Below are 26,527 nucleotides of genomic sequence, written 5' to 3'. Positions count from 1 at the left end.
AGGTATAGGTGCATTTTGTAATGTAAAAATCAGATGATTATATAAGTTACCCAAAGATATCAAGAGACAGAGCATATGATCTACACAAGGGATGATTAAATTATTAATAAATTGACTGAACTATTGATCTCGTCTATTTGTTTTCTTTTCATTGTGTATATTTGTCCAATTTAAACTACCGCAATGTGTGTGCACTGCACTATTTCTTCTCCAGGGTCACTCACTTCAAACCATTTGTAAAAACCATTGAATAAATCCAAAAATGGTCAATTAAAACACACGTGACAAAAACACAGACATACTGTTTAAAGTTCTTTATTACAGCGATTAAGGGGGTCAGCTTAAGCTTGAATGCAGTTGCTAAACAGTACGACTGCTTTACTGGTGAACCCCAGTCATACGATAGCAAACTGGTTGATCATTAGTGTGTTTGTGCCACTGACAAGAGAGACTTACATAACAGTGCACTAGTGCTACAACAGACGATCGCTGTGCAAACTCAACAGTCACTTGGCAGGGACCAGAGACATCCCAACACTGAGAAAACAGAGATTACTCTGGAGTCTCCACACCTGTTCAGGGCAATTCAGCTCCATTAATACAGATTAAAAGTGAGGTAATTGGTATAACCCCTCTGGGCAGAAGACAGTCATTAATAAATTACATAGTTCAAGTTAAAAATATCTTCCTGAGAACCCTCATTTCTTGTTCATATTGCATCCAGCAATAAATGTAATACTGCTACTTTATTCATGTACAGTGCAACGTGCAATACGATTGCTTCCTCAATTCAACGCTACACTGCAGCAGTTTGGTCATGTTAATATAAATCAAGTGTGCTTAACAACTGTTAATCATACATGCTGATTACTGCCGCCAAGATAAGATTAGAAGTGAGTCATTAACACTTGGAATGGATGATCTTGACAATGTGACTCATTTTTAGACATTAAGAGTCAGCACTGCTGAGCAACACAGTCAAAGATGTACAAACCCTCTCAAAGACGGTGCCTGCAATGACACATACACTAATTGTACACTGCATTTAAAAAGCCTTTCACGTCACACTAAGTACAGACTATAAGGACACAAAGAAATTATAAACACAATTACATAAAGGAATGATTCCCACATCTTACAGGAAGTTTTATGAGAAAATATGTATCTAATAGATCTTTGTGCGTTCAGATAGAAAAATAGGTACAGGATGTGTTTAGCCTAGCTTAGCACAAACACTGGAAGGAAAGGAGGAAACCGGGCTGGTCTGTAAATTTGTGCAAATGAGAGTTTGTGCTTGCTCCAGGAGATCTGCAGGATACAAACACTTTCCCTGGAATCAGGAGGCTCAGGGCCGGGCAGGAGGAAATGCTGAGGATTGTGGGTAGTGTATTCATCTACTGGACCTGGGTGACAGCCTCATGGATGGACTCAGCGACGTAGTCTATGTTCTTGGTGGTCAGACCGCACATGTTGATGCGACCACTGGCCATTAGGTAGATATGTTTCTCCTTAATCATGTATTCCACTTGTTTGGCTGAGGAGAGAGAGCAGAGACAGGTGTAACATTTTACTAAATGTTAGTGTAACGCTGTATAAATCCTGTTAAGATATTCAATAACTCCAACAGTGTTTACAGCACCCAGATTTTTCTCAAACAAAGAGACACACTCGATTTGAGCATTTTTGTCTATATTTGCAGCAACTTTCAGTGTTAGTTTGTATCTGCATTTGGTCTTTGCACTCACGGTTGAGGCCTGTGAAGCTGAACATGCCGATCTGCTCTGTGATGTGGTCCCAGGTCCCTGGTGTCCCCAGAGCTTGAAGCTTGGCTTTCAGCTGAGCTCTCATCAACAAGACTCTGTCAGCCATGGTCTTCACATTGCCCTTCCTAGAGTCAAAGGCAGAAAATAAATGTTTACATTATTGTGACCTCATGCAGGGCTTTTGGCGTTCTTTTTGTTGGGATATTTTTTGCTGACCATTCACTAAAGAGCTCAGGTGAGTTCAGAGTGATGGCGACAATGCGAGCTCCCTGAGACGGTGGATTGGACCAAGTTGTCCTTACAATCTTCTCCATCTGGGACATAATTCTCTTCAGGTTGTCTGCATCACGAGCCACAACGGTGAGGTTGCCCACACGCTCATCTGACGGCACAAACACATGACAGATGATACAGTAAAATATAACATATGATAAAATAAAATAACTAATAAGGTTAACAAGTTAGTAATAACTTAAATAGATTGTGGCTGTAGTATGTACTTTGTGACAGTCACTGTGATTCAGGACAAAATTCATTCTTTGTCTTACAAGCAAGTAATGCACAACTGAAAGCATCCGGGATAACTCACTGTAGAGGCCAAAGTTCTTAGAGAACGACTGGGCGCAGAACATTTCAAAGCCCAGAGAGACAAAGTAGCGGATAGCCCAGGCATCTTTCTCCAGATTGCCTGAGGCAAATCCCTGATAAGCTGAGTCAAAGAACACAAACAGCTTCCGCCTCTGGAAAAAGATCAAACAATCAGCACACAGTGAATATGCAAAACCGTGTCCTGTTTAAACTGGCACTTAATCATGATAGTTGAGCCGACAGTACAGACAAGTTTGTGTGTGTGTGTCTATACCATCATAACTTCAGCGATCTGCTTCCACTGCTCCTGCGTGGGGTCTGTGCCAGTTGGATTATGTGCACAGGCATGCAGGACAAAGATGGAGTGCGCTGGACAACTCTGCAGGAAACAGAGAAGAAGAAGAATACATTAAACCCCTACTGAAAATGAATGATGACCTCTACAGTGGCAGGGTCCCTATAACACAGTTTACCTCCAAGTCACCAAGGAAACCAGCCAAGTCGAGGCCCCTCTTCTCTGCGTCCCAGTACTTGTATGGACGGACATCCTCAAAGCCCGCATTGGCGAATACAGCATTGTGATTTTCTGAAATAAACGGTGAGAAAAATCTTCACTTTCTCTTTCAGTGTTTTATTACTCATATTCATAGTAGATAAAATTATGTATACTGTTTTATCAACGCTTCAAACATATTAACTGATAAGAAATCAAGATCACTGATAAGATGAGAGTATTAACAGAAGACTCTACTGGGGTCTAAAGTCTATAGTGAGTCAGTCTATAGAAGCCTCTGTAGCAGATTCAAAGCTCAAAGTCTTTGAGGAGCTTTTTTCTTATAGAAGCATGTTTATTTCCACTGTGTGATACTCTACTGTGGATGTGTGTGTGTGTGTGTGTGTGTGTGTGTGTGTGTTTGCATGTGTGTACCCCAGGTAGGTGCGGACACATAGACAGGTGTTGTGGTATTGTTGTTTCCATTGTAGAAACGCCTGAGAAACTCTGCACCCATCTTTAGTGCGCCTGTACCTCCAAGACACTGGACAGCCCCCACCTGCCAGTGACAGACACAGACGGTGAGTTTCAATTTCAATCAGTTAAAGGCTGAAACATAGTATGGGGTTTTACTCCACTAACCCTGTTCTCCTGGATAGCAGGACTGTCGTCTCCTAGTGCGATCTTGGAGGCTGAGGATCTGAACTCAGGAAGGCCCAGGATGGGCAGGTACTCATGGTTTAAAGTGTCATCATGCACAATGACCTTTTCCACCTTTTTCACCACTGGCAAAACCCACGGCTTGCTGTCATCTGTCCGGTAGGCTGTGGAGAACAATTCAACAACAAATTGTATAAAATTATTATATAATGAGTGAGGCCTTTTTTGAGGTCATCCCCTTGACTAATATTTTACAAGATACTGTCATCTGGTCCAATCAGTTCACCTCATGATTAACAATGGTATTTGTTTCGAGGTGTATGACTAAGTTAACAACTATATAACACATATTTTTCCATAAGAAGCTTTATGCATGATAGCCTGGGTCAAATAACAGGAATGTAGAACTGACCCTGAAAAGATCACTGTGACAGACATGCACTTTCATCTGTGTGTGTGGTTTAGCCAGATGAACTCAATGTCACCACCTGATAAGGACTCAAGTGTGCAATAGCCTTTTTTTTTCTTTTTTTACCTCAAACCTCGCCTTACCATATTCCATTTCCTGTAAAACAGAGACACACCTTGCTTTGCAACTCACAAGTAATTCTCAGTTTAAATAGCTTTTTATGTAAAGTCTCTCATCCACCGGCACAAAACGCACATATATCTGTAAATACGAATGGTTAATCCTGAAATAACTTGATTAATATGTATGTTTCCATTAATGATTACTCTGCTGATTGCTTTCTCATACTTCAAGAACCCAAAGGTATTCCGTTTTCTTATAAAATAAGATAAAGAAAACGGCAACTCCGATAGTTAGTGGTGCCAGCCACTACTAGCTGGCACAAGTAAATTTTGCCCTTTGAAAAAAAATAATAATAATACTTGAGCAATCTGTGGATTGCAGAAATAGTAACTGATTCATTTTCAATAGATCGACTGCCTGATTCGGCTGTAGACATGACTTTTAACATACTACACATTGCGTGGCCTACATTTCCCAGCTGCCCAGTGGCTCATGGCCATCTGCAGCACTGTGGCTTGCAGAGAGAAGGGGATTATGAGGCCTCAGCCTCCTGCACTAATCATGGGACTCAGGTAGCTTCACCCTGCCGCGCAGCGCCACACGAGAGCTCAGCAACATCTCCCACACTGTTCCTTTGCAATGTAAGCAGCAAGGATTAGGACTTTAATAAGATTAACACTGAAAACTGTTGTAATGACTGCTGAAATGTGCCATTTGCTTGCTTTTGGAGAGAAGCAGGACTTACACTTACATACATGTTTCAACTTCTTGTTGTTGAAGTATGACAGAACAGTAATCCAATCCCTCCCTGGTCCCTGGACCTCCATTCTGCTGCACAATAACCTCTTATTGTGCAGCTAAATGGAGGAAGAGAGGAGATGGATCTTTGTGCGACGCTATTACATAATAGGGATTCATCGTCGACAGGGTTGCAGTCAGGAGCTGGTGTGGACTGACAGCAAGTTGCGTGGTTTAATCGATCAGTTGTTTATACTCTCAACAGAGTCCGATGAAATGGAGCGGCCCTCCTCTTCAGAGCGGAATAGCAACGTTGAATAATGTAAATATAACATCCCCCCAAAACTGTGACGTTACACCAAATATGACATTTTGGAGACATTTGCCCATATAACTAGATAACGTTAACGCTTCAGGTGTTACACTGAATTCCAAAGTTTTTTATGCAAGAGCGACCAAAAAGTGTGGCTGCATCTAATTGGTATTTTTTTTTTATTATTATTGTAATACACATTTAAACATATTTCCCTAAAGAAATTAGGGAACATTTATGTCAAAATTTGAATATTACGAGTGCACCGTATTTTGCTAATGACCATCCAGCTAGCTCGGTTAGCTAAGCCACCATTAGCAAGAACTTAAACTCACACACAGGCTAAATGACTTCAATGACTTACCTCCCACTCCGAGGTTCACCTTCTTGGGAAACTGGTCGTTAGTGAAATCCTGCGTTAGCTTGAAGACAGCGACCGGGGCTGCTTGTGGGACCTCAGAAAACACCGACATAGCTGCTGTTTATTTCACTGAGGTCTGTTCTGTGGCAGGACTGTCACAAACGGTTGCCGGGGCAGCTGATGGGATGAAAGAAGACTTTCACCTTCAACTTGCAATCGGAGACTGTGAAGTGGGAGTGAGCGGATCCACCAATAGAAATCTAGATGACACTGCGAAGCCAATCCCAGGTCAGGTTAAAGTTCAAGAAAACATGCACCGAGGGATTGTTGACCAATGAATACCTCTGCAGCGTGAGTGACACATGTCACAACAAATGGAAGTGGGTGGGCCTGAATTTGATTGCAGTATATGATGTGGCCACAAGGTGGTGCCACAGCCTAGTTAAAGACTGTATCAGAGGGACTGTCCAGATCCCCTGATGGCATGAGGCTGGTCATGTCTTTCATTTACAGGTCAAATAATACACAGAGGTCAAATGCCCCACAAACAAAAATGAATACTTAACAGTGCAACCTCATTTCATAAGGCATCATAAATGTGTCAATTTCAACCCCTGCCTGAACACTGCACTGTTTGAGTGAGTGCACGTCAGACTGTGTAAATGAGTATGTACAGGGATTTCCATCTGTTCTGTCCTGAAGGCCTCTGCTGAGCTGTGGTGTAAACATGCCGGCTCCTCTGTGCTGCCTCTGCAGCTGTCTGCAGGAGCTGGAGCGGTTGATGAATGAGGGCCACTCCAGGCTGCTCTACCCTACCAGGAGCACGAGTTCGTTGGAAAGCTTCTTGGCCACTCGAAGGCCTCAGCGCTGGCACTAATGTGTCTGGGAGAAGAAGCTGTTGCATGGTTTGACCTAGTTTCTGTAGTTATGGTGGAATGCATAGAGACAACACTTGAGTAAGCGGGCATTTTAGAAAGGTTTTATAATTAATAGTTTTCAATAGTGTAATCTACATTTACTCAGTGTTGTTCTCAGTCAAAATATTAAGGTACATGTACTTGACTGCTTCACTCTATTGCATTTGTCTGACAACTGTGTATAGCTTTACAGGATTTAATTACTTTATGTATCAAGATTTTACACAAGAAACATATGATCAGACTGTGATAATACACATTATATTCAATACTGAACAGAGTTCAAAATAGTTCAGATTTAATCACTAAAATGCTGCTTTCGTGTTAATGATTCAGTAATAATCATTACTAGTGTAATTTATATTATTGCATTTAACCTCATTTTACCATTTCCTTGCTTTTTTTTGAAAAACATGTTCTGTTTTCATTGTAAAGCATTTTGTAATTGTGTAATGTAACACTCTGGAGGGGTGATCCTGTATAACAAGGACTTTTAATACTGACATTCTGCTGAAGATACTAACAGGTCAGTGCTTCAATCTCAGTTTAACACGTGTACCAACGAGGAGGTTTTGTGACTTAACGGCTTCTTTGGAAGCCAGTCGGAGTCCTGTATACAACAAACTTACGTACAAGTGTTCTCTGGAAACTTGAAACCTCCAACACATTTGAAGTGCGAGACATCTGGCGTCTACCATAAAGTTTTGAAGTGAACCATATTTGCAATCACAGTTAAACATTTTTCAGTGAGGGAAAGTTAGTCGATGTAATTCTGTCATTCTATAAAAACCTCATTGAACGTTTTAGTGTTAGTATTTTCATGTCTTTATTATGTCTGCAGTGTTTTTCATGTTTTTGTTTTGTTTTGTTTTTTAATCAGGTCCATGCTTTCTTTTAATATTGTCAGGTAAAGACAGGCTGCTGCTTAGAACGACCATGTGTGTGTTTGCACTGCACTTAAGAAAATGTATGTATGAGTCACATGTAAAAAAAATATACATACATTTTTTTAATGTTTTATACGTCCCACAACTTCCCTGTCTTGGTTCAGTTGCAGTGCTATCATCAGGCAGCTGTTTTCAGTGAAAAAGCTCCGATAAACCCACTTTAATGCCACCGGCCCAGCACCAGACAGACCACAGACAGTTAGCAACTCGCCAGCGTACGTGGCAGAGCATTAACAGCTAAATGCACTGATGTCTTTTTCTCAGTAATTGGTGGAGAAAACAATCAAAAAGAGAGGAAAAACTTCTTGAATGGTGATGTCGCTCTGTGTCTGCTTGGTGTTGTTAAAAAGTACTATTTATTCTGCTGTAAGGAAATAAAACATAGCCTACCAATGTTGGATTTACATCTTGCTCCATTGCTCTGATTACTTTAAACTCAGTGAATATGAAATACATTAATGGTTAATTAAACACTGAATGATGCTTTGTGGCTCAGTTATGCTCTATTGATAATGAACACTTATAGCTTGTGAAAAACCAATTTGTCTTGTAACTCTGCAGCATTTAATCATTGATTTTGCTCATAACGCTCAGAAGTGGGATAAAAGAAAAACAAGTGGTCCAACAAAGTGTGGTCTTCTGATTTAATGGAGAGAAAACTAAAGACAAAGAAATTGGTCGTGCTTTAAGGGGACACATGTGTCTGCACATTGTGGTAACACAGAAGTTGTACAGTGAAGGCTTATTTCTGATGTATAAACCACAAACTCAGTTCAGTTACTCCTTATAAACCACTGATAATGTAAACTTTAGAAAAGTGGCTCCTAATACCAGTTATTACAGAACATTGTTGCTATGATCTGCTCATGTTTTGTGCCAGATGTTACTCACTTTCCCCATACTTGGTACCACCCCCACTCCTCTCCCCGCTTCACTTTGACAGTAGATGTTTTCATTCTTTCCGACCAGGTGAGGGTGTCTCCGATGTTAGCTATCACTGTCAGCCCTGCAATTATGGGATTTGAGCTCCCAGAACAAGGCTCGGGGGCCCAGCGCAGGGTTTGGTGTGTGCGTACCGGGGAGGCCTGCGCTGTGATGTGAAGTGTGAGTCAGAGCAGAGAGTGACAGGAGTAGCCTCTGGCAAGAGTGTGCCCACAGGGGGAGTGTGTCACATCCAGATCCATGAGCCCAACAGTCACAGGCAGCCTCTGTGCATTTCCCTGACATTGATATGTGGAACATTTATTTTGGCATCTCGCAGCGTAATGCAAAGATGACGAGTTGGGCCAACAAGGTTTCTTTTATCACACTGTTGTCATTCTGCATGCAGGTTGCCATTGTTGCTGCAGGACGCTGACACTAAAACACACAAAGGCACACATTCAGGCGCAAGACAGTCACATTCCAGCTGTGGTATCACTGAAACACAAACAGGAGCGTGTGCACACACACACTGCAGCACATTCCGAGGGGGACGCGGCGGCGTTGCTCACATGTTGCGATGGCCTCTGCGTCTCTGGGTCACGGAGCTGTGGTGAGTGACCACCTTTTTAGCTTCCCGCCCTGTTTGTTTTCCAAAGACGGTGTCATCAATTCTCTAACAAGGGACTAGACACAGCAACAACACAGAGTGCAGGACCTCCCTGCTGCTCCCTGTGTAGTTCAGTGACTGATGGAGCATGCATGCAGTAACAGACATCAGTGCTCTGTGTGTCCGACTACATTCTGACTCTTTGTGTGTGTGTGTGTGTGCGTGTGTGTGTGTGTGTGTGTGTGTGTGCCATATTTGATATCGTGACATGAGTTTTATAACATGCACGAGCTTAGATAACCATCTGAGTGAGAGAAATGGCTTGGCTTAATGAACTTAAAAGAAATGCAAAGTACATTTACCAGATAATACTATAACTACTCTGGAAAAATGCAAATTCTCACACATCCCATCAGTAACACACCTTCGGCTATTTACTCTTTAAAAGTGCAAATAAGCGAGCTTCACAGTTGCAGCCACGGGGTTTCCACAGCTAAAATCAAACACGGAGGGGAAAAGTAAAAGTTCTTCAACTTTGTTTTGACTCGTGGAGACAAAAGGCCATTCAGCACCTGAGAGGGTGTACTGAAGGGAAACTGACAGTGTCACTGCACGTGCTCCTCACACAACAAAGGAATAATTCAACAATTGCTCATAATATTGATACCATTCCCATGTTTTTACAATAAATAAAGAGCAATGCAGCCAGTTAGCTTAGCTTAGCACAAACACTGGAAAAGGCAGGAAACAGCTAGCCTGGCTGAGTCTTGAACCAACAGGTTATAGTTGTATTATGGATTTTTGTTTCCCCCAGTCTTCAGTCTAACTCACTACTTCCTGTACAAGTGGCCTTATATCATTTATTAACAGATTTTAAACAGATTTATGTGTTTTCAGCTGCTGGTGTGTCTCAACCCAAACAAAACTCCACAGTAGTTGGTGGGACTGTAAAGTAACGCAGCATCAGGGAATGTCTTGTCTTTATTGATAATCAACCGCCATTACTCATCAAAATGTATCTGACGAGACTCAGGCGGACGTGTTTTTGGACAAGCGAATGTATTTCAGTTTTATTGAAGGTGTGTTTAGTAATGTTCCTCCTCCCTCACTCCTTCACATTTAATCTGATGTTTCCTCGGACATTACAGCAGCAGGTGACCAAAAGAAACGCCTCCTCAAGTTTCAACATTGAGGGATACACTGAGGATAATAATAATAGTAATAATGATCATAATACTACCCTGCACGATCCAAGTGAAACGTTTTGCACCGCTGTATAAATCTGGTCATTCTCACACCTTTTTTATTACATCTTACATTTTTGAATTATCTTTGGTATTGTTGTTGTTTTTGCACCTACAGACCGCAGCAAACTCCTCCTGTGTGAGAACTTCCTTGGCAATCAAAGCGATTCTGACTCTGATAATGTTAGTGCACAACTTAACGGATTACACAACAGAGGTCTTGTCGTCTTTTAACCTTTAAATGTTACGTGTTATATCCTTGAATTAGCAATCTCCTTATCTCCCTCATCTCTAAAATGTAAAGTAACTTTTCTCAAACAAAGTTAAAAGTGTTATAAAGTTAGACTATGGAGTCATTCAGTTAAACAGTGCAGATTTCTGCTTTGTCTCGTCTATTGCAAATATTTAAGAAGCGGTGTAATTTATGTACTTATAAATGCGTGCTGTTCACATATTTGATCTGGGATTCGACTTTGATCATCACTCTTGACAAGTATGATAATATTTATAAAGCTCTGCTGATGTCCTTATCGCTCACTGCTTCTCACTGATACGGCCTTTACTCCATAACTCTGGGTGGGACCTCAAACACAAGGTCTACAGTGTGCTTTTCCAATTGATTGATGTTGTCTCGTGGCCAACTCGGGCTCCCCAGACCTCAGCTTTATACAAATATGCATGCAAAGAAACAAAGACAGGAAGTGGAAGACTCATGTCTGAATTTTTACCCTGACTGCAAATTTTTTTTGCGTGCATGAAGCTAACTACCACAAAAAAACATCGAAAAGGTGACAAGAAACCTCATTATTTGCTCTTCGGATATTTCATTAATTCACACGAGGAGATCGTATGATTTTGATCTACAATTGGCAGCGAGGTCGGAGGTCAAGTTCAGCTGCAGAACAGGGACTCGATATCTCTATGAGAGCGGATGCCCGATAACACCGGGACTTAGATCAAAGCCGTCAAGTTGAAGGACAGTTTCAGTGTTCTTTATACGCTGACATTCACTGAGCTACAGCACCATCGACAGCAAGCAGGATGCCGAGACTGCGTTTCTCATTAGTTTATACAGTGATTATTTACAAAAACTGAACTTTACTCCGAAAGAGGCAGAGTTTTTGCCAAAACAAGCCGTCACTTTGATAGGGATACCACCATGGTTGCTGGAGAGACAGTAGCATTTTCTCTCAAGGGTGTTTACCTCCTGAAGCCAGGATCCATGCATGCTTCTATTCTGCAGCAACATTGTCTTTCCCAGGAGAGCCATTACTGTCTGAGCGAGTTAGAGAAAGTCCCGTCCAGAAGCAAGCTGAACTCGAGTCAACCTTTATGATATTTTTAATACTCGTTCTCCAGCTCTGGCCAAGTAGGACAGAACGCAGGAGCAGCTAGAGGGAACGCTCAAGGCCTGCACATCCTACTCAGCGAAAGCCCGCCTCCCCTGCAGTGTCTTTATCTACACGGCCCGTGTGGCAGCAGAGAGGATAAGCATATTTAGGTTGCATGTTTCCTCCCAAACTACATTCCCAACACCGTAGATCACAGACATTACAACCCTTACATCCTCCTGTTAGCGCTTATATATACAAACACACACCTGCTCGGGGCAAGGCCGTCTGGGAGAGAATTACAGCCGGCTAATTTATGAGACCCAGGGGAGGGCAAAGGGCAGGAGACCCAGACTGGCCTGACCTCACTTCCTCCTTTCATGGTCCCCACGTTAGGCCGTCGATACACAGAAAAGGGCTTTGGTTCTCAAACACAACAGTCTCTCACGGTCTTTCAAACAAACTAACTAATCAGGGTATCTTTTTCCTAACCTTGTTAACACAATGAGCACTGTGGGACCGTGGCAACACGCAGGTCACCTTCGGCATGCCGTGGTGGAATATTTGGCACTTTTTCGGAGCCGAAGGTAAGAGGGTGAGCACAAGTTTTGCTAAAAATCTGGCCCCCTGGCTCGCCTCTGGCCTCCTCATTTCCTCCAGAGAGAAGGCGCTGTCATCCGTCACTCGGGCCCAGGCAGCGGCACAATAGCACAGTCTGGGCGCTGGCTACTGACACCATCACATGGGCTGCTGATAAGACTCACCTTCCGGGACCCAGAAGAGCTGAGCCGTTGCTGACACACAACAGTTTGGTCCGATGCCATGCGTGCAGATGACCATGAATTAAGAGGAAAGTGCAGTGTGAGGCGAGCACACTCTGCATGTTGTGCCTCCTTCTGTGTTTTCAAGGTGTTTTAGTCTTCACGTCCACATCATTTCCTTACCGCACCACTCTCCCCTCAAGCTAACACACCCAGTGGTGTTACAAGTTTTCAGAGCCTTTAAAAGTTGATTTTTGGAGTGTCATTCCCAGTTTGTAGAATAGTGTCGCTGTGGGTTTCTCAACTTGTCAAACACTGACGCACTGGGATGGCGGCCAACCCGTCCTACAATACAAAAGCGTCAGTATTTGACAAGAGGAGTGTGAGACTCAAGATTTTGGAAAAACAGCCTGTTTTCGGCTTTGTCCTGATGCCGCTTATCCGAGACGCTTTCTAAGCAGTTTTTATAAATATTAAAGGATAAGTTCTCTCAAACAAGAAAATTCAGTTATTATCTCCTCCACTCCAATTTACAGATGAAGAGTCGGTTGAAAGTTTAGTAGTCCACAAGCCATTCCCAGAGCTTCACATCAAAGTATCGTCGCAGCATTCTTCAACTGAACAAGATAGGGACTTGTTTTAAAACTCATCTGGCATAATGAAAGTCTCCAAAAGGCCCTCTTCAATGTAGCTGCTAAGCTAAAAGTGTTAGCATACAGCCCATCTGATGTGGGTGCACGAGCTTGACCGCTTGTAGACGACGTACATAACCTCTTTCCCAATCAATCTGAGATCTCGTGGCTTCCGAAGATTCCTGGATTACACCGGACAAATTGTATGGAGCCATTTTATTTGCCATTTTAAAACATATCCCCATCTTCTTCAGTTGTTGTTATGCGAGTGCTGCAGCCCTGATTTGCTGAGAAGCTTCAGAAGTGTTTTGTGGACTACTTTACAACTTCCCCTGAGTTTTACATGGAATGGCAGTTTATCACGAACAGTCTACATCGCCAAAATTCGGGGATACGGGGTTTTCACTGGACAGCAAAGATGAAAAACTGTAGTATGAGAAGTAACTAACGACAAGAGTTCGGTGTTTTGGAGGAGAAGTTTAAAGTTGCAGAAAATGGACATACTCAGGTAAAGTAGAAGTACCTCAACTACTTGAGTAAATGCACTCTCACCTCTAATCACTCCATATGAGATCTCTAACAGTCTCTTGGACTCACGCACAGCGAGGAAAAGCGATTGTGCAGACACACTTGAGCTAATCTATTTTCCTAATGTTACAGTCTATTGTTGACGCTGGCTTATCGTGAGTGCCGTGAGACAAATGGACAGTCATACTTCAGTTTCCTCATCACACATCTCGGCTGTTATAGTAACACCTGTAAACAGCCAGCGCCTTTGTAGAAAGATGTTAAGTGCTCCTCTGCAAAGCTCTGTCAAGTCATAATAACGAACATCCTTTCTTTCACTACACAAACACACACACACACACACACACACACACACATGCTACTCAGAGCCTGCACAGTGCACCCACACCCACACACACACACACAGGCTGGAGGTGTTGATGCTTTCTTTACACAGAGTTTACCACTGCGGTAAAACCATCAGATACCAATCGCCTCTCGGCTTTACAGGAGCAGGGACCACAGGGCTAAAGATAATTGCTGTCATTACAGAGTCATCAAACTTCTATTCTGTGTTCAGGGATCTGCCGTCTTTAGAGAGCCTTCAAACTCTGATATGCGGCGATGGAATGTAACCACATTTACTCAAGCACTGTATTTCAACACAACTCTGAGGTACATATTTCCTTTATCTGCTGTTTAATAAAGCTGGTCGACTACATTGTTGAAGGCAAATATTGTATACTCTACTCAATATAATTTATAATCTATAATTGTGTACCTTATTGTCATTTATAATACAATGACAATAAGGTACACGAAACACTGTGAGTAGTTACTAAGAAACAAGGGAGGAATGAATCAGGAACAACTTTTTATAGTTGATAATGAGTTAGTAGAGAACAGACTGGGAGATACTACGTTAATGAATCATTAGGTAATGATTAGTTCATAAATATCTGTGAGTCGTCATACTGACCACTTTTTTTTAGCAAGTTGTTCCAAAATTAACCAAGAGCCAGCCTCGAACTAGCGTCAGCGTATTATTTACTAATTGTCCTGCTTATTCATTAGTTACACTTTTAACATAAAACTAGTTTGTGCAGCAGGTTCAAAATTAGATGCAGCGGTGGACATTTAAATTTAAGGCGTCAGCATCACTCGTGCTACAGAACATGACTTATGTGTGTCTATTAATGTGTATGTGGTCCGAATATAATTGAAATGTTTGTCAGAATCCTGCTCTCTCTGGTCTGTTATTTTAAAAAAAAAACAACAGGAAACACAAGTTACTTGTCATAATTATAAAGCAATGAGGAACTACTTAGTATTTACTCAGTATGATGTATCTCTTCATAGAGAGCTACACACAGAGGCACAAAGAAAGAGAAACTAATTATTAAATAATTAGTAATTACTGAGTCTACCTGGTTGCTACTATGTTGCTTCTGGGGGCATAGAGAGACTAACTAATGATTCACTAACTTGTATTTAGTGAGTGTTTCTGGTATTTACTTAAACAGGAGGCACATAAAAGTAGACTGATGATTAAATGATTAGGTAATTAAGGAGAAACCTCTTATTTATGCCAAACAGCAGCTGGATGTAGTTAATGAGGAACAACTCATGAAGAAAGTGATCAGTGTGTCGATTAGCTCATAGATATCTGTGAGGTGACACACTGAATACTTTCATCATGAGTTGTTCCTCATTAACTATGAACCAGCCACAAACTAGTGTTAGTCACTCTTTTTGAGCCCCCTGAGGTAAAGTGAAACGGCATACTAAGTAGTTACCATGTAGACTTCTTAATTACTAATTATCTAATCATTAGTGTTTCGTGCCCCAAAATATATTAGTTACTATAATGTCTGTTCTCCAGTAGCTCATCACTACTAGATAGTTCTCGAATCACAGTTATTCAGAAATAACTTGTTAACAACTCATTAACTATCAAGTAGTTCCTGATTCATCCCTCACTCGTTCCTTAGTAACTACTCACATTACTGTAAAGTTTTACTGAAAAATGTAGTTACTTTGCAGATTGCATGCTGGATCAAAGGCAAAGTAGCGCAACTTTGGATCTATTAATTTAATCAGAAAACTGCTGAATATTGGATCTGATAATCGGCCATGCTGACAATCAGTCGACTCACAGTATATGTAGATATATGCCTAATTTAAACAAACAGAAGCAATCCAGGCATAGACACAGCAACTATAATAAAATTATTATACACAGAAATATTCTGTAATCATATAGCCTATATAATAAAAAACCAGGATGGAATTATAAAAATACAAAAAAATGAATATTTTTTACATTTAATTCGCTTTCAGATACTTTACGACTTTTACTCAAGTGTTATTCGTATGGGCGACTTTCCTTTTTACCAAGGGCACAAGATATCTTCTCAAGTATGACTTTTGGATACTTGACAGCAGCGCTGATATGACTATACACCTGCCACTCTGCAAAGGAGACACTGCTTCAACAGGTTAGCCTGCCTAGTGATATGGAGAGGAGAGGAGAGGAGAGCAGAGGAGAGCAGAGGAGAGAGGGGAACAAGAAGCAACTTGTTCTGCAGTGCATGGCAAGCCACCAACTTTAAAGAACTCAACAGAAAGTGAATTATGTGGAATGGTTCGAATTTGACTTCTGCAAGTAGACAGGTATTTAGTGCGTTATACTTTAAATGATGTTCGTCTTAAGAGTTTGGAAGCCTGTCCCGGCTGACCTCTGCTGTGGGCCTGACCTCCCAAAGCTTATCGCGATGACTCTGCGATGAAGATGATGTATTGGATTCAGCACGGAGCAGCGCCCCGGCTCTCTGTGGGAGTCTGGGTTTTGTTACATGCAGGAAACAGACTCTTCCGCTGCGTAAACACGCTCCTCTGCTCGGCCACTCCCGGACTGCCGGGTGACACGCGAGGACCGCTGGGGGTGACGGTCAGCTGAGGACTGGAGCGGGTAATTCGCGTCTCTGACCCGTGACGCTTTGAATCCTGGGCTGCAGTGGCCTGTCAGGGCCGAACTCTCGGAAAACCACAACGGCGATTCTTCAACCTTGAATTGTTGTGCTGAAAATTCAAAATCTCAAATCAGCGGAGGGGTTTCGCCGTCATTACGCACCGACAGTGATTTCTGTGTTTGGCCTTTCTGTTGTCTCTGAATCATCGCACACGATAAAAGGGACTGGCTAAATATTTAGGAAACCAATTAAAAAGATTTACCGCCTTTTGGAGTATTTTACGACCCAATACATCGCACTTAAGTCTTCGTAAATTCCACCTAACTCGCGCAAAAAATTACCGTCGACGGTGCGGAAATCACCAGTGGCTGTCCTTATATGTACAATCCCGAGAAACACTAAAACGTCGGCTGACCATCTCAAATCTGCGCTTAAACCCGATTCCGTCCCCTGCTTCGCCACGCCACTTAAACAGGCCCGGTTTAAAGACATATAGATCTCCAGGGGAGGGGAGGAAGACGCTGTCCTAATCTAAACAGCGCCTTGTTGATGGCGAGCGGATGAGATTATGTCGGCATGCGCTCCTTTTCTTTCCACACGGTTTGGGAGCAATGGGCCTTCAGACCTGGCGCCTGCACTTGGCCACAGATAGGCGAGCAGGGGAGCAGAGAGGTGTCCCGTTTCAGCCTGTTTGCCCTTTGGCACAAAAGGACAATTAAACAGAGGTTGGACTTATTATCCGTAAGAAATATTTTTAAAAGACAACACACGCTGGGGATGTTTGGGGATTTGTTAATGGATCTGTGACGCAGTTAAGAGGTCCAACCTAAATATTTGTTTTATTTTAAAACAGGTATTATATTATTATTATTATTATTATTATTATTATTAGTATTATTATTATTGTTATTATTATTATTATTATTCAAATGTTAATTTGATTTGCATGATTTGGCAGCGACATCCAAGCTTATTTCGTTTCTCGTATTAATTCCCGCATATGAAACTGATACATTTAACTGAGCAGACTCTCTTCTCATATTTTACTCAGGGCTTTTTTTTTCTTCTTCTTCTTTTTTTCAGAAACACTGACCTAATGTCAAGGGAAATCCTCATCTTGGCCAAATTTTAGTGGACAAATTGAGGAGATATAAATAAAAGACAAATCACATAATATATATATAGCAGAGGCTTTTTTTTCTCTTCATGCCTGCTGTGGTTGCCAATTGTATCTCATTTCCCACAGTTTGCGACGTATTATCTTATCCATGGATGGCCGAGACAGGAAACGAAGATATGCGCAATCTTAAAACCACGCGTAGTGATGATGGGAAGAGCTGTGAAGTCGTGGGACCGCAATTACTAGTTATTGATGTTTGAGTGTTTTAATCACGCAAAATTAAATTAAATGCTCTTTTGTTTCCCGTTTTCTGTTCGGGAAACGCAAAGCGTGTAATAAAAATGTCCTTACCTTTAACACCGTTAACAGTCTGAGGGGAGTCGGTGTTATTTCATAGATTAGGCCTTTATGTCTTCCTGACACACACACACACACACACACACACACACACACACACACACACACAGAGAGAGAGAGAGATAGAGAGAGAGAGAGAGAGGGAGAGTCCCTCCTCCGACGTCACTGAAAGGGAGAGGACAGCATCTCTGCCGACCCGGCTCTTTCTCTATCTGAATTCAGCCGACCAAACAGGATCGACCTCTCTCCTTGCCTCCAGCTGCAGCCCCAGCAGAGGGATGTCACAGCTGACAGCAAGCCAGTCCTGTACGGTCCGCATGAAAAACAAGCAGCCCGTCACCATTCTTCACGCTTACGCACGGGCTGTTGTCCTCTTTTACGCGCCGTCCGGAGACAAATCGGCGCAGCTTCGGGCCCGCTGACTACCTGTTATCTGTCATCTCACTGTAGGTGGTAATAATGCTTCCCAGCCCGCTCGTAACTTCTTCCACCACGCCTTTTTCTGTGAAGGACATCCTGAAGTTAGAGCTGCAGCAGCAGTCTCAGCAGCACCAGCTCCAGTTCATCTCCTGCTTCGGTCTCTCCGGCTCGCTGTCGCAACCCGGAGCTTTCCCAAACAAGCAGCTGGGCTCACGCTCGCCGCCCTCCTGCATGCTGGCCGGGAGGGACAGCCCGAGTCCCATCAGCTCCGTCGTGTCGGAGAGCGAGGAGAGGATGTCGTACCTCAACACGCTGGCGGTGCAGGAGCGGCTGGCGGAGTCCGGTCTGCCGCTGGAGATGTTCGGCAGCCAGAATCTCCCCGCAGAGCTCCGGCTGGAGACCGAGCAGGAGGACCAGGACGGCAGTGAGTACACGGTCCCCCGACGGCTCATCCAAAAGCTAGTGAGGATGATGAGCGCTGTCGCTTTTATTGGCAATCGTATAAGAGAATATCATGAATAGGGACGCATGGGTTCATTAGGCTTCAATAGATAATTCTGAAGACATACTTACTGTTAACTGACTAATGTAATTTGCTGATATAAAACACACACAGAGGGGCTGCGTCCTCTAAGCTCCACTAGAATGATTTTTTTTTACAAGTAACAAAAGTTACATTTCGAATAAAATTATGGGCACATTTAAGCGTTTAACTGCTTATTTTTTTTCTGCGATGACCTTATCATTTTGAACCCTAAATGCTATATTTAGCCAGGGTCACACACTGCACAATAAACGCCCACGAGGAAAAGGAGCATTGTTCTCTCAGGGTGCTGCTGGTGTGCCACTTGGCTGTGCGCGATGCCCGCAGGTATCAACGCGCTGTTAACATGCGCACTGATTTATTCACGACGAACATTCGCATTAATGAATGAACGCACATGTGCAAATGCGCCAAACCTTTCGTGGCTTACGCATGTTGAGATTCAGCCAAATGAATGTGCAATTTAATCGTCAGAAAATCTCAATCTAAAATACATATTTACTTTCAACTTTAATTATCAAGATGTAATCATGAATATCACGGGTAGATTTGGCAATTATTGATTTTTATATTTAATTTTTTTTTCCTAATTTACTTTTCCAATGTGATCCTCTCTGAAACCCAATTTTGATTTATTTCCGAATAAATAAACTTTAAACTCAACAGCCAGTCCAGTACACTTTCAGTTGTTTTTAAGTTTTTAAATAGGTATATTCTGTATAATTACAGTATTTTTACAAGTCAATATTGTGAGAAAAAAAAAAATTAGTGTGAATTATTGGAGTATTTATTAAATCTGCAAAAAGCTACTTTGCGATGGAAAACCTGTTTTGCTTCAAGAAAAACTGGGATTTAAAACAATGAATTTTATACCGATATCATGATTTTATGGCCTGAAAAAATCATGAAGCAAACAATGTAAAACGTGAACGCGTCTTCTTTCAGTTTTGATGTACACTTTGTTCTCCTCGCAGAGAGATGCGGGGCGCTGCGCGCTGACTGTGAGGAGCCAGACTCGGACAAACCCGCCACCAAGCAGCAAAGGACCAGGAGGAAACCCCGCGTCCTCTTCTCCCAGGCTCAGGTGTTCGAGCTGGAGCGGCGCTTCAAGCAGCAGCGCTACCTGTCCGCCCCGGAGAGAGAGCACCTGGCCAGCTCCCTGAAGCTCACCTCCACCCAGGTCAAGATCTGGTTCCAGAACAGGAGGTACAAATGCAAGAGACAGCGGCAGGACAAGACTCTGGAGATGGCGGGGCACCACCATCACCACCACCACCCACCGCCTCCGCCCAGGAGGGTGGCTGTGCCGGTGCTGGTCCGGGACGGGAGGCCTTGTCTGACTGGATCCCAGAACTATAACACTTCTTACACGGTCGCAGCTCCAAACCCGTACAGCTACAACAGCTATCCAGCCTACAGCTACAACAACTCTGTGTACACTAACTCCTACTCCTGTACTTACTCTAGTTTACCTGCTCTGCCGCCCAGCAACACCGCTGCTAACGCTTTTATGAACATGAATTTGGGAAATCTTGGTGCACAGACGCAAAGCCAGGCGCCCCAAGGACCGGTCGTCACACCCTGCCAGGGAACTCTGCAGGGCATCCGGGCATGGTAGCGCGGTTTTTACGCACTGCTGAGGGAGACTCTGGGACGGCTGAACGGACTCAAAAGCATGTCAACCTGATCTACTAAAGCACAAGTTAAAACTCTACGACGTTATAGAAAGTGTAGGCCGGTGAAGGCAGGCCGCACGAGGAAACAGTAACCCGCTGACTGAGATGCAAATCACGTATTATGCGCATTTTCCTCTGAGCCACAGACGTGTTGTTGGATATTTTACTGTTGGATTGAATGTTGCCGATTAAAGACTGTGCGTTATCTGGCTGATTGTGGTTCAAACATTGATGTAAAAATAAAGGGACATTCTATGGAAATTTCCATACAATCACACGTTTCTATGCGTAAGGGAGAGCCCAATAAACGAATTATCATTGGTGTGACTTGGCCCATAATTTGCGAGAAAGTAACAACCTGGACCACAACTGCTGGATGATGCAATCTTAAAATAGTGTTTTTTTTCTCTTCATTTTATTTGAACAGCGTTACTTTTTGTTTTTACTCTTTGCGAGACTGAACGGCCTGTGTGACCAGAATCAAACGGGAGCGTGTGCGTAATGGAGATGTTTTCATTTTACGCTCAAGTTACAGTTATGTCGACGGAGATGATACCCGATGGTGAAATTAAATGATGTTACAAACAGAATGACACAAGTGACTGTATTGTACTGTGCTTCGTGTGTGTGTGTGTGTGTGTGTGTGTGTGTGTGTGTGTGTGTGTGTGTGTGTGTGTGTGTGTGTGTGTGTGCGCGCGTGCATAAGAGAGAGAGAGAGAGATGTGTTTACATCCATTTATTTCAACAACAAAAAAAGGGACGTTTCTGACCTTGTTGCATTCCAACATTCCTATTAATCTGGGCAGGAAACTCGAATGAATAAATGGAGAGTTTACTCCTCATGCAAACACTTGTAGTTTCTCATCATCTCAAATCGTTTCTCAAGCCAAGCGAGCATTTTCTTTTCCTTTTTTTTTTTTCGTTCCTTGTGAGAAAGCTTGCGGTAGACTTTGTCCCGAGACGAGAACCAGAAACAGGGAGAATTTAGAGGCGAGCTAATGTCCGGTCAGGATTCAGAGATGGACACTAACCAGACAGCCAGCATCCTCGGGACCCACCGAGCGAATACACTCACACAGCTTTGGATGATAAATATTTTTGGAAAGGTTTCTATTTTGTATTTTTTTTTTATGCGTGACACTGAAATATACCATCCCCAATTTAAAAAAAATGGCTTTATATGTTCTTCAAATAAATAAATGAATAATAATGGATTTAATGATAAATTCTGTGGGTAATTTTACAATCATTTTAAAACATTGTATTGGTATAATAATGACCCCTATTTTCAGACACACACACACACACACACACACACACACACACACCGTTTATTCCAGATGCACTTAAACAAACACCTCCACCTCGGAGGCATAGAGACACTATTAATGGAGATGAATGGCAACGTAAACAAAGTGTTTGTCTCCTCCGATAGCCTCGCTGGCCACTTCCCCTGGCTACTGCGCTGCCGGTAGTGGGACATACCTGGTGTCAGCTCTAAGTGCTGCACAGTCACTAGTGTAAATAGAGTTGGCGACAGGACGGCGATGCCTGAGGACGCGGCCTGGACACGGCTGCTCTGACAGGCGCTGCGATCGCTATCTTGCGCTTCCAAAGATAGCAGCCCGGCTCATCGCTGAGCAAGGCGTGGAGTTTCCCAAAACAAAGTCTCCAATGGCAACCACTCAAGGAGCTCACAAAAGAAGCGGGGCCCAAATATAGAGAAGGAACAGCGCGAGGAGAGGCTGGAGCAGAAGGCTCTCCCATTAGGGATCCCATTTAGGTGACACCTGAAGTGTCCAGGCCGCCAACGTGGCATCAGGTAGATAAGAGCAGGTTTTCTTTCCAATGATCTTCTTAAAGAAAAGAAAAAACAACTTCACTATAATGATTAGTGTTAAACAAAATGCTGTAGCCTTCTGAAAAAAAAAAAATCTAATTTAACGTGGAGGGGTCTAGAGGGTGTCCATGCTGTGCAGGGTGCAGAACACTTTTAGGCAAACTTTTGGTTTTACGCAATAGAAAATAAAACTGATTGACTTGACTGGAGTTGTAATTCTCTGTGTAACACAAATATAATTCCTTTCTCACATGGATCACCACCAGGACACACACGTTCAGTGATTGCTGTTTAGTGATTATGATGATAATGATGGTGTGTGTGTGTGTATGTGTGTGTGTGTGTGTGTGTGTGTGTGTGTGTGTGTGTGTGTTTGGATCGGTTAGGGTTAGGGTTGAATGAGTGAAGGAGCGGCTTCATTCAGAAATGTTAACCAACCGTAACACTGTCTATGATAGAATGCAGATTAAGTATTGACAATAATTATTCCCTCATGCCGCATTAAAAAAAAAAAAGAGTTACATTTAATTATTGTGGTGATGACATGTCGGGGTCTGAACACATGTATGGACTTCCATGTTTCCAATCCGGACATGTTTTGACGCCCTGGAGCTGATTCGCGCTCCGAGAGATTTCTCTGTTTAGTCAGAGGAAGAAAACACAACACAACAGAGGAGGCAGATCACTGCGTCTGTCATCACGTCTCCTCGATGAAGGCTAGGCCTGCTGATTGTGTAATGCATATGCGTGTGTGTGCGAGAGAGAAGGGGGGGATAGAGAGAGAGAGAGAGAGAGAGAGAGAGAGAGAGAGAGAGAGAGAGAGAGAGAGAGAGAGCGAGAGAGAGAGAGAGAGAGAGAGCGAGCGAGAGAGAGAGAGAGAGAGAGAGAAATGGGTGGGAGCTGGGGCGCAGTTGCCATTTTTACGCACCTCTTAACTTTGGAAGCGAGGCATCACTACCACACGGCGGCGCTACTCACTTGTTTGAGCTTCACACTCAAATGATTTCTCTTTGGTCAAGGCATTATGGCTTCGAAAATTCTGTTAAGATTTTGTAATGGGTTGAAGAAAAATGTAGCCATTTTAGAGCTACTTCAGTCCTGTGAGAGCAGTGGCGAATACAGTGGAAGCTAAAATCGATGTTGTATGTCTTCCTACCATGTTTGGAAAAGTGCGCAAAAGGAATGTGGCATTTAAAACCATGCATCGAACTTAGTTTTACGCACGTTCCGAGAAGTTTTACGCACCGGATTGACCTCTTTCAATTTGCATATAATTAAGATTTGGTAAATACACAGTGACCGACACGGATCTATTTTACAAGAATAGTAAAACAAATCCACCCTGAGTCATTAACATATTTAAAAAAATTCAACAGCGTCTTATTACTCTTCTCGTCTTCACATAAACGCTCTGACATCTGCAGCTATTGACCCTTTTAAGATAATTCATTGTAAATTCCTTGTTAAGTTAATATAGTATACAATATAATATAATCACCTCGCCGAGGTGAAAAAGCTCGTGTGAAAAATCAGCGTCTCTCGTCCTCAATCAGGGCGCAGAGACCAGAGAACAGCACGGAGCTGGGCGGTGCGAAGGAGGGACCAGGCAGAGGAAACAGCCTATCAAAGGTTAACTGGATCCGCCACTGCTGAGAGGATTGTAATAGACCTGACAGTTCCTGATGTGGGCTGCTCATCAGCGGACCGAACTTCGTTCACCACAATTAAATCAGAGCAATTAAGCAGTGATCGAATCAGTGAGGACTTCTGCGTTCGAGCTGCCGACCTCTTGATGCCTCCAAATAAATCGCGTGCGAGAGTGCAGGAAATACCAGCGACCTTATTCTAATCATGACATTAAGTTTTTCGTCATTCTCCATCAAAGACATCCTCACCGGACGTGATGCCAGGGGAAAGGCCGGTGCGAGGAGTGCAGAGGGGCACTGCGCACCGAAGCGCAACATCTGCACTGAGGACGGCGGTGCCAGAGTCCCCGATCTGTCTCATCAGGGCGCGGATGAGGATCGCATCGAGTCGGGAAGACTTCCTGCTGATCCCAGTCTGTCTGATACCTGCAGCGAGGAGTCCACAAGAGAGGAGAGGGGGCACAGAGAACAAGGTGAGAAGGTCTTCTTTGGTTGGCGATAACGAATTTAAAAGACTCTTTACACCGCAACACACCTGAGAATAAATTGACAATTTCGTTTGTTTTCATGCGTCTGATTATATTTTCACAAATCAGGCATCTTGAAATGAGACAACGTGAATCAAGAAAAAAAAGGAGAGAGACAAAAAATGATTTGGAAATGGAGTAAATGTGTCTTAACTCGATGGCATGTTTGTGCCGTTTCTTTTTTTGGTTAAAAATATTTATTTAACTCTCAACAGAAAAAAAAAATATAGGCTAATGGAATATTTTCGGCAAAATCTACAGGGATTAAATGTATTTATTTTTTTCCTCAATAAAAAGCGCAGGTTTCTTTGAATTAATTCAAAGTGATCGGTTTCAATAATTAAGGGCCAGTCACATCATTTGGGTTACTGTCTTACATGAACAGGACAATTAATAGCGGACTTTGTCATGTGAGGAAGGTCAGGCTGAAGGACAGAGATGGGAAAATGTATCAAAGATGAAACCTCAAAGGCAACCTGTGATAATCTAAACAGCAGCTCGTATGCTTCCGACCACCTTATTAGAGAAAACACACGTCGTAACACATTTATTATTTTTTTGTCTTTCCTTGGCGGTGCAGACCAGAAACCACACTGTGAGCAGCGGGACGAGCGACAGAAGACGGAGGATGGATATCACCGCAGCGGGGATTCGGCCAGCTGTTCATCCGATGAGCGGCAGTGCAGGCCGGGCACCAAAAAGCGCTCCAGAGCGGCCTTCTCTCACGCACAGGTCTACGAGCTTGAGCGCCGCTTCAACGCGCAGCGGTACCTCTCAGGGCCCGAACGGGCCGAACTGGCAGAATCTCTGAAGCTCACAGAGACTCAGGTGAAAATCTGGTTCCAGAACCGGAGATATAAAACCAAACGGCGCCATGTGGCGGCCGAGCTTTCGGAACCAAAGAAAGTCGCAGTGAAAGTGCTGGTGAGGGACAATCAAACGCACTATCCCCAGGCGAATGGATTACACCTCCCAGTGACTGTGCCTCCGTACCAGGGCTTCCAGTACCACCCGTACCTGCACTACTGGTGCCAGCCGTGGCGCATGAACAGCATGTCGTGTGGAGGGATGCTCTGAAGCTCCTTCAGAGAGACTCAAAGTGTTGGCAGCTGTGTTGGATGACAGTAACTTTGGAGATTGTACGGTTTTATTTTCTACTGTGGTTATCATTTACCTTAAAACTAGAAGCCTGAGTAGCCTCCTTTTTCTTTTTCTAAAGCAGAACAGTTGCCGAGCTCGGCCTGCTCAATGAGGTCAATGATGTAAAAATGATTATCACTGTGAGGCGCCACATTCAGACACAATCAGAATAGAAAATGTTTATATTTTGAATGTATGCCTGCGGTGAACATTGGTGTGAGCTTTTGAAGCACTGCGAAGCTCTTCTGAGACTGTCAGCTGATTAGATTATTACTGTGTGGAAAAAAAAAATCTTTGGCACTTCAGACCGAGATTAGAGTGTGGTTATCGTTTTGTAATGATTTGCAACAAAAATAATAATTCAAAGGCGAAATACTTTTGACTTGTGCAGACTTTTTTTCTCTGACTTGCTTGGTTGGTCTATCATAATCTTATGTTCTATGTTATGTTATGTTTTTTTTGAAACACAGAACCGTTAAGGGACTGTACACAAGTTATCGGTGGAAATTGGGGGTCAGAAGAAGAGTTCTGTTTGCTGAGGGGAGGCTAGTCTGACATATTTGGTAAGGCAGTGAAAGTCTTTATTTTATTTAGGCCTGACACACCTCTACAACTCAAAATGTGCGTGTTTGCGATATACAGAAGGCAGCAACCCTGTCTGTGTTTTTAGGGAATTATCGCAGTGAATATTATTTCTGCCTCCTTCACTTTCTCATGAGTCACATCAAAAAAGGAGCTTTAATTCGTTCGACATGAATCTGAGATCACTTATTCTGCCTCTTGTCATTTTTATTCCCATGATCTTACATTTTTTTATACACTGCCTTCAATATTGAATGATGCAGGGCGAACACACTTTATTGTGAGATAAAGGGGGAGGTTGGTGCAGTTATTTTTTCATATTTAAGGGTGTGTTTAAAATGAAATAACACCAATAATAAAACCTGAACATTTAGGATTTAATACC

At 42.9% G+C, this 26,527-nt stretch overlaps 3 protein-coding genes across 4 annotated transcripts; 2 read left to right on the top strand and 1 right to left on the bottom strand.

Moving 5' to 3' along the window:
- Nucleotides 1-299: 299 nt before the first annotated feature.
- Nucleotides 300-5,671, bottom strand: got1 (glutamic-oxaloacetic transaminase 1, soluble). 2 transcript variants are annotated; one of them, XR_003986947.1, is made up of 10 exons: nt 5,452-5,671; nt 3,487-3,668; nt 3,280-3,403; nt 2,825-2,937; nt 2,626-2,730; nt 2,353-2,503; nt 1,980-2,145; nt 1,746-1,888; nt 1,337-1,534; nt 300-1,293 (listed from the first exon to the last, which is right to left on the bottom strand). XR_003986947.1 is itself a non-coding variant. In XM_030442068.1 (9 exons), exons 1-9 carry the CDS (start codon nt 5,558-5,560, stop codon nt 1,395-1,397), a joined length of 1,233 nt encoding a protein of 410 aa, XP_030297928.1. In that variant the 5' UTR covers nt 5,561-5,671; the 3' UTR covers nt 300-1,394. The 2 variants fall into 2 exon arrangements, 1 of the variants encoding a protein (XP_030297928.1); XM_030442068.1 differs by having other exon boundaries at nt 300-1,534.
- Nucleotides 5,672-17,975: 12,304 nt separating this feature from the next.
- nkx2.3 (NK2 homeobox 3) lies at nt 17,976-21,255 on the top strand. Its single transcript, XM_030441129.1, has 2 exons — nt 17,976-18,611; nt 19,706-21,255. The coding sequence occupies exons 1-2, from the start codon at nt 18,227-18,229 to the stop codon at nt 20,347-20,349; spliced, it is 1,029 nt and encodes a 342-aa protein (XP_030296989.1). The 5' UTR covers nt 17,976-18,226; the 3' UTR covers nt 20,350-21,255.
- A 2,681-nt stretch (nt 21,256-23,936) lies between these two features.
- nkx3.3 (NK3 homeobox 3) lies at nt 23,937-25,933 on the top strand. Its single transcript, XM_030441181.1, has 2 exons — nt 23,937-24,366; nt 25,001-25,933. Exons 1-2 carry the CDS (start codon nt 24,099-24,101, stop codon nt 25,495-25,497), a joined length of 765 nt encoding a protein of 254 aa, XP_030297041.1. The 5' UTR covers nt 23,937-24,098; the 3' UTR covers nt 25,498-25,933.
- Nucleotides 25,934-26,527: the final 594 nt, after the last annotated feature.

This window comes from Sparus aurata, chromosome 15, assembly GCF_900880675.1.
Source record: "Sparus aurata chromosome 15, fSpaAur1.1, whole genome shotgun sequence".
In the NCBI taxonomy this organism is placed as follows: domain Eukaryota; kingdom Metazoa; phylum Chordata; class Actinopteri; order Spariformes; family Sparidae; genus Sparus; species Sparus aurata.
The sequence above is the reverse complement of the archived record's forward strand: the minus strand, read 5'-3'. Positions and strand labels throughout refer to the sequence as shown.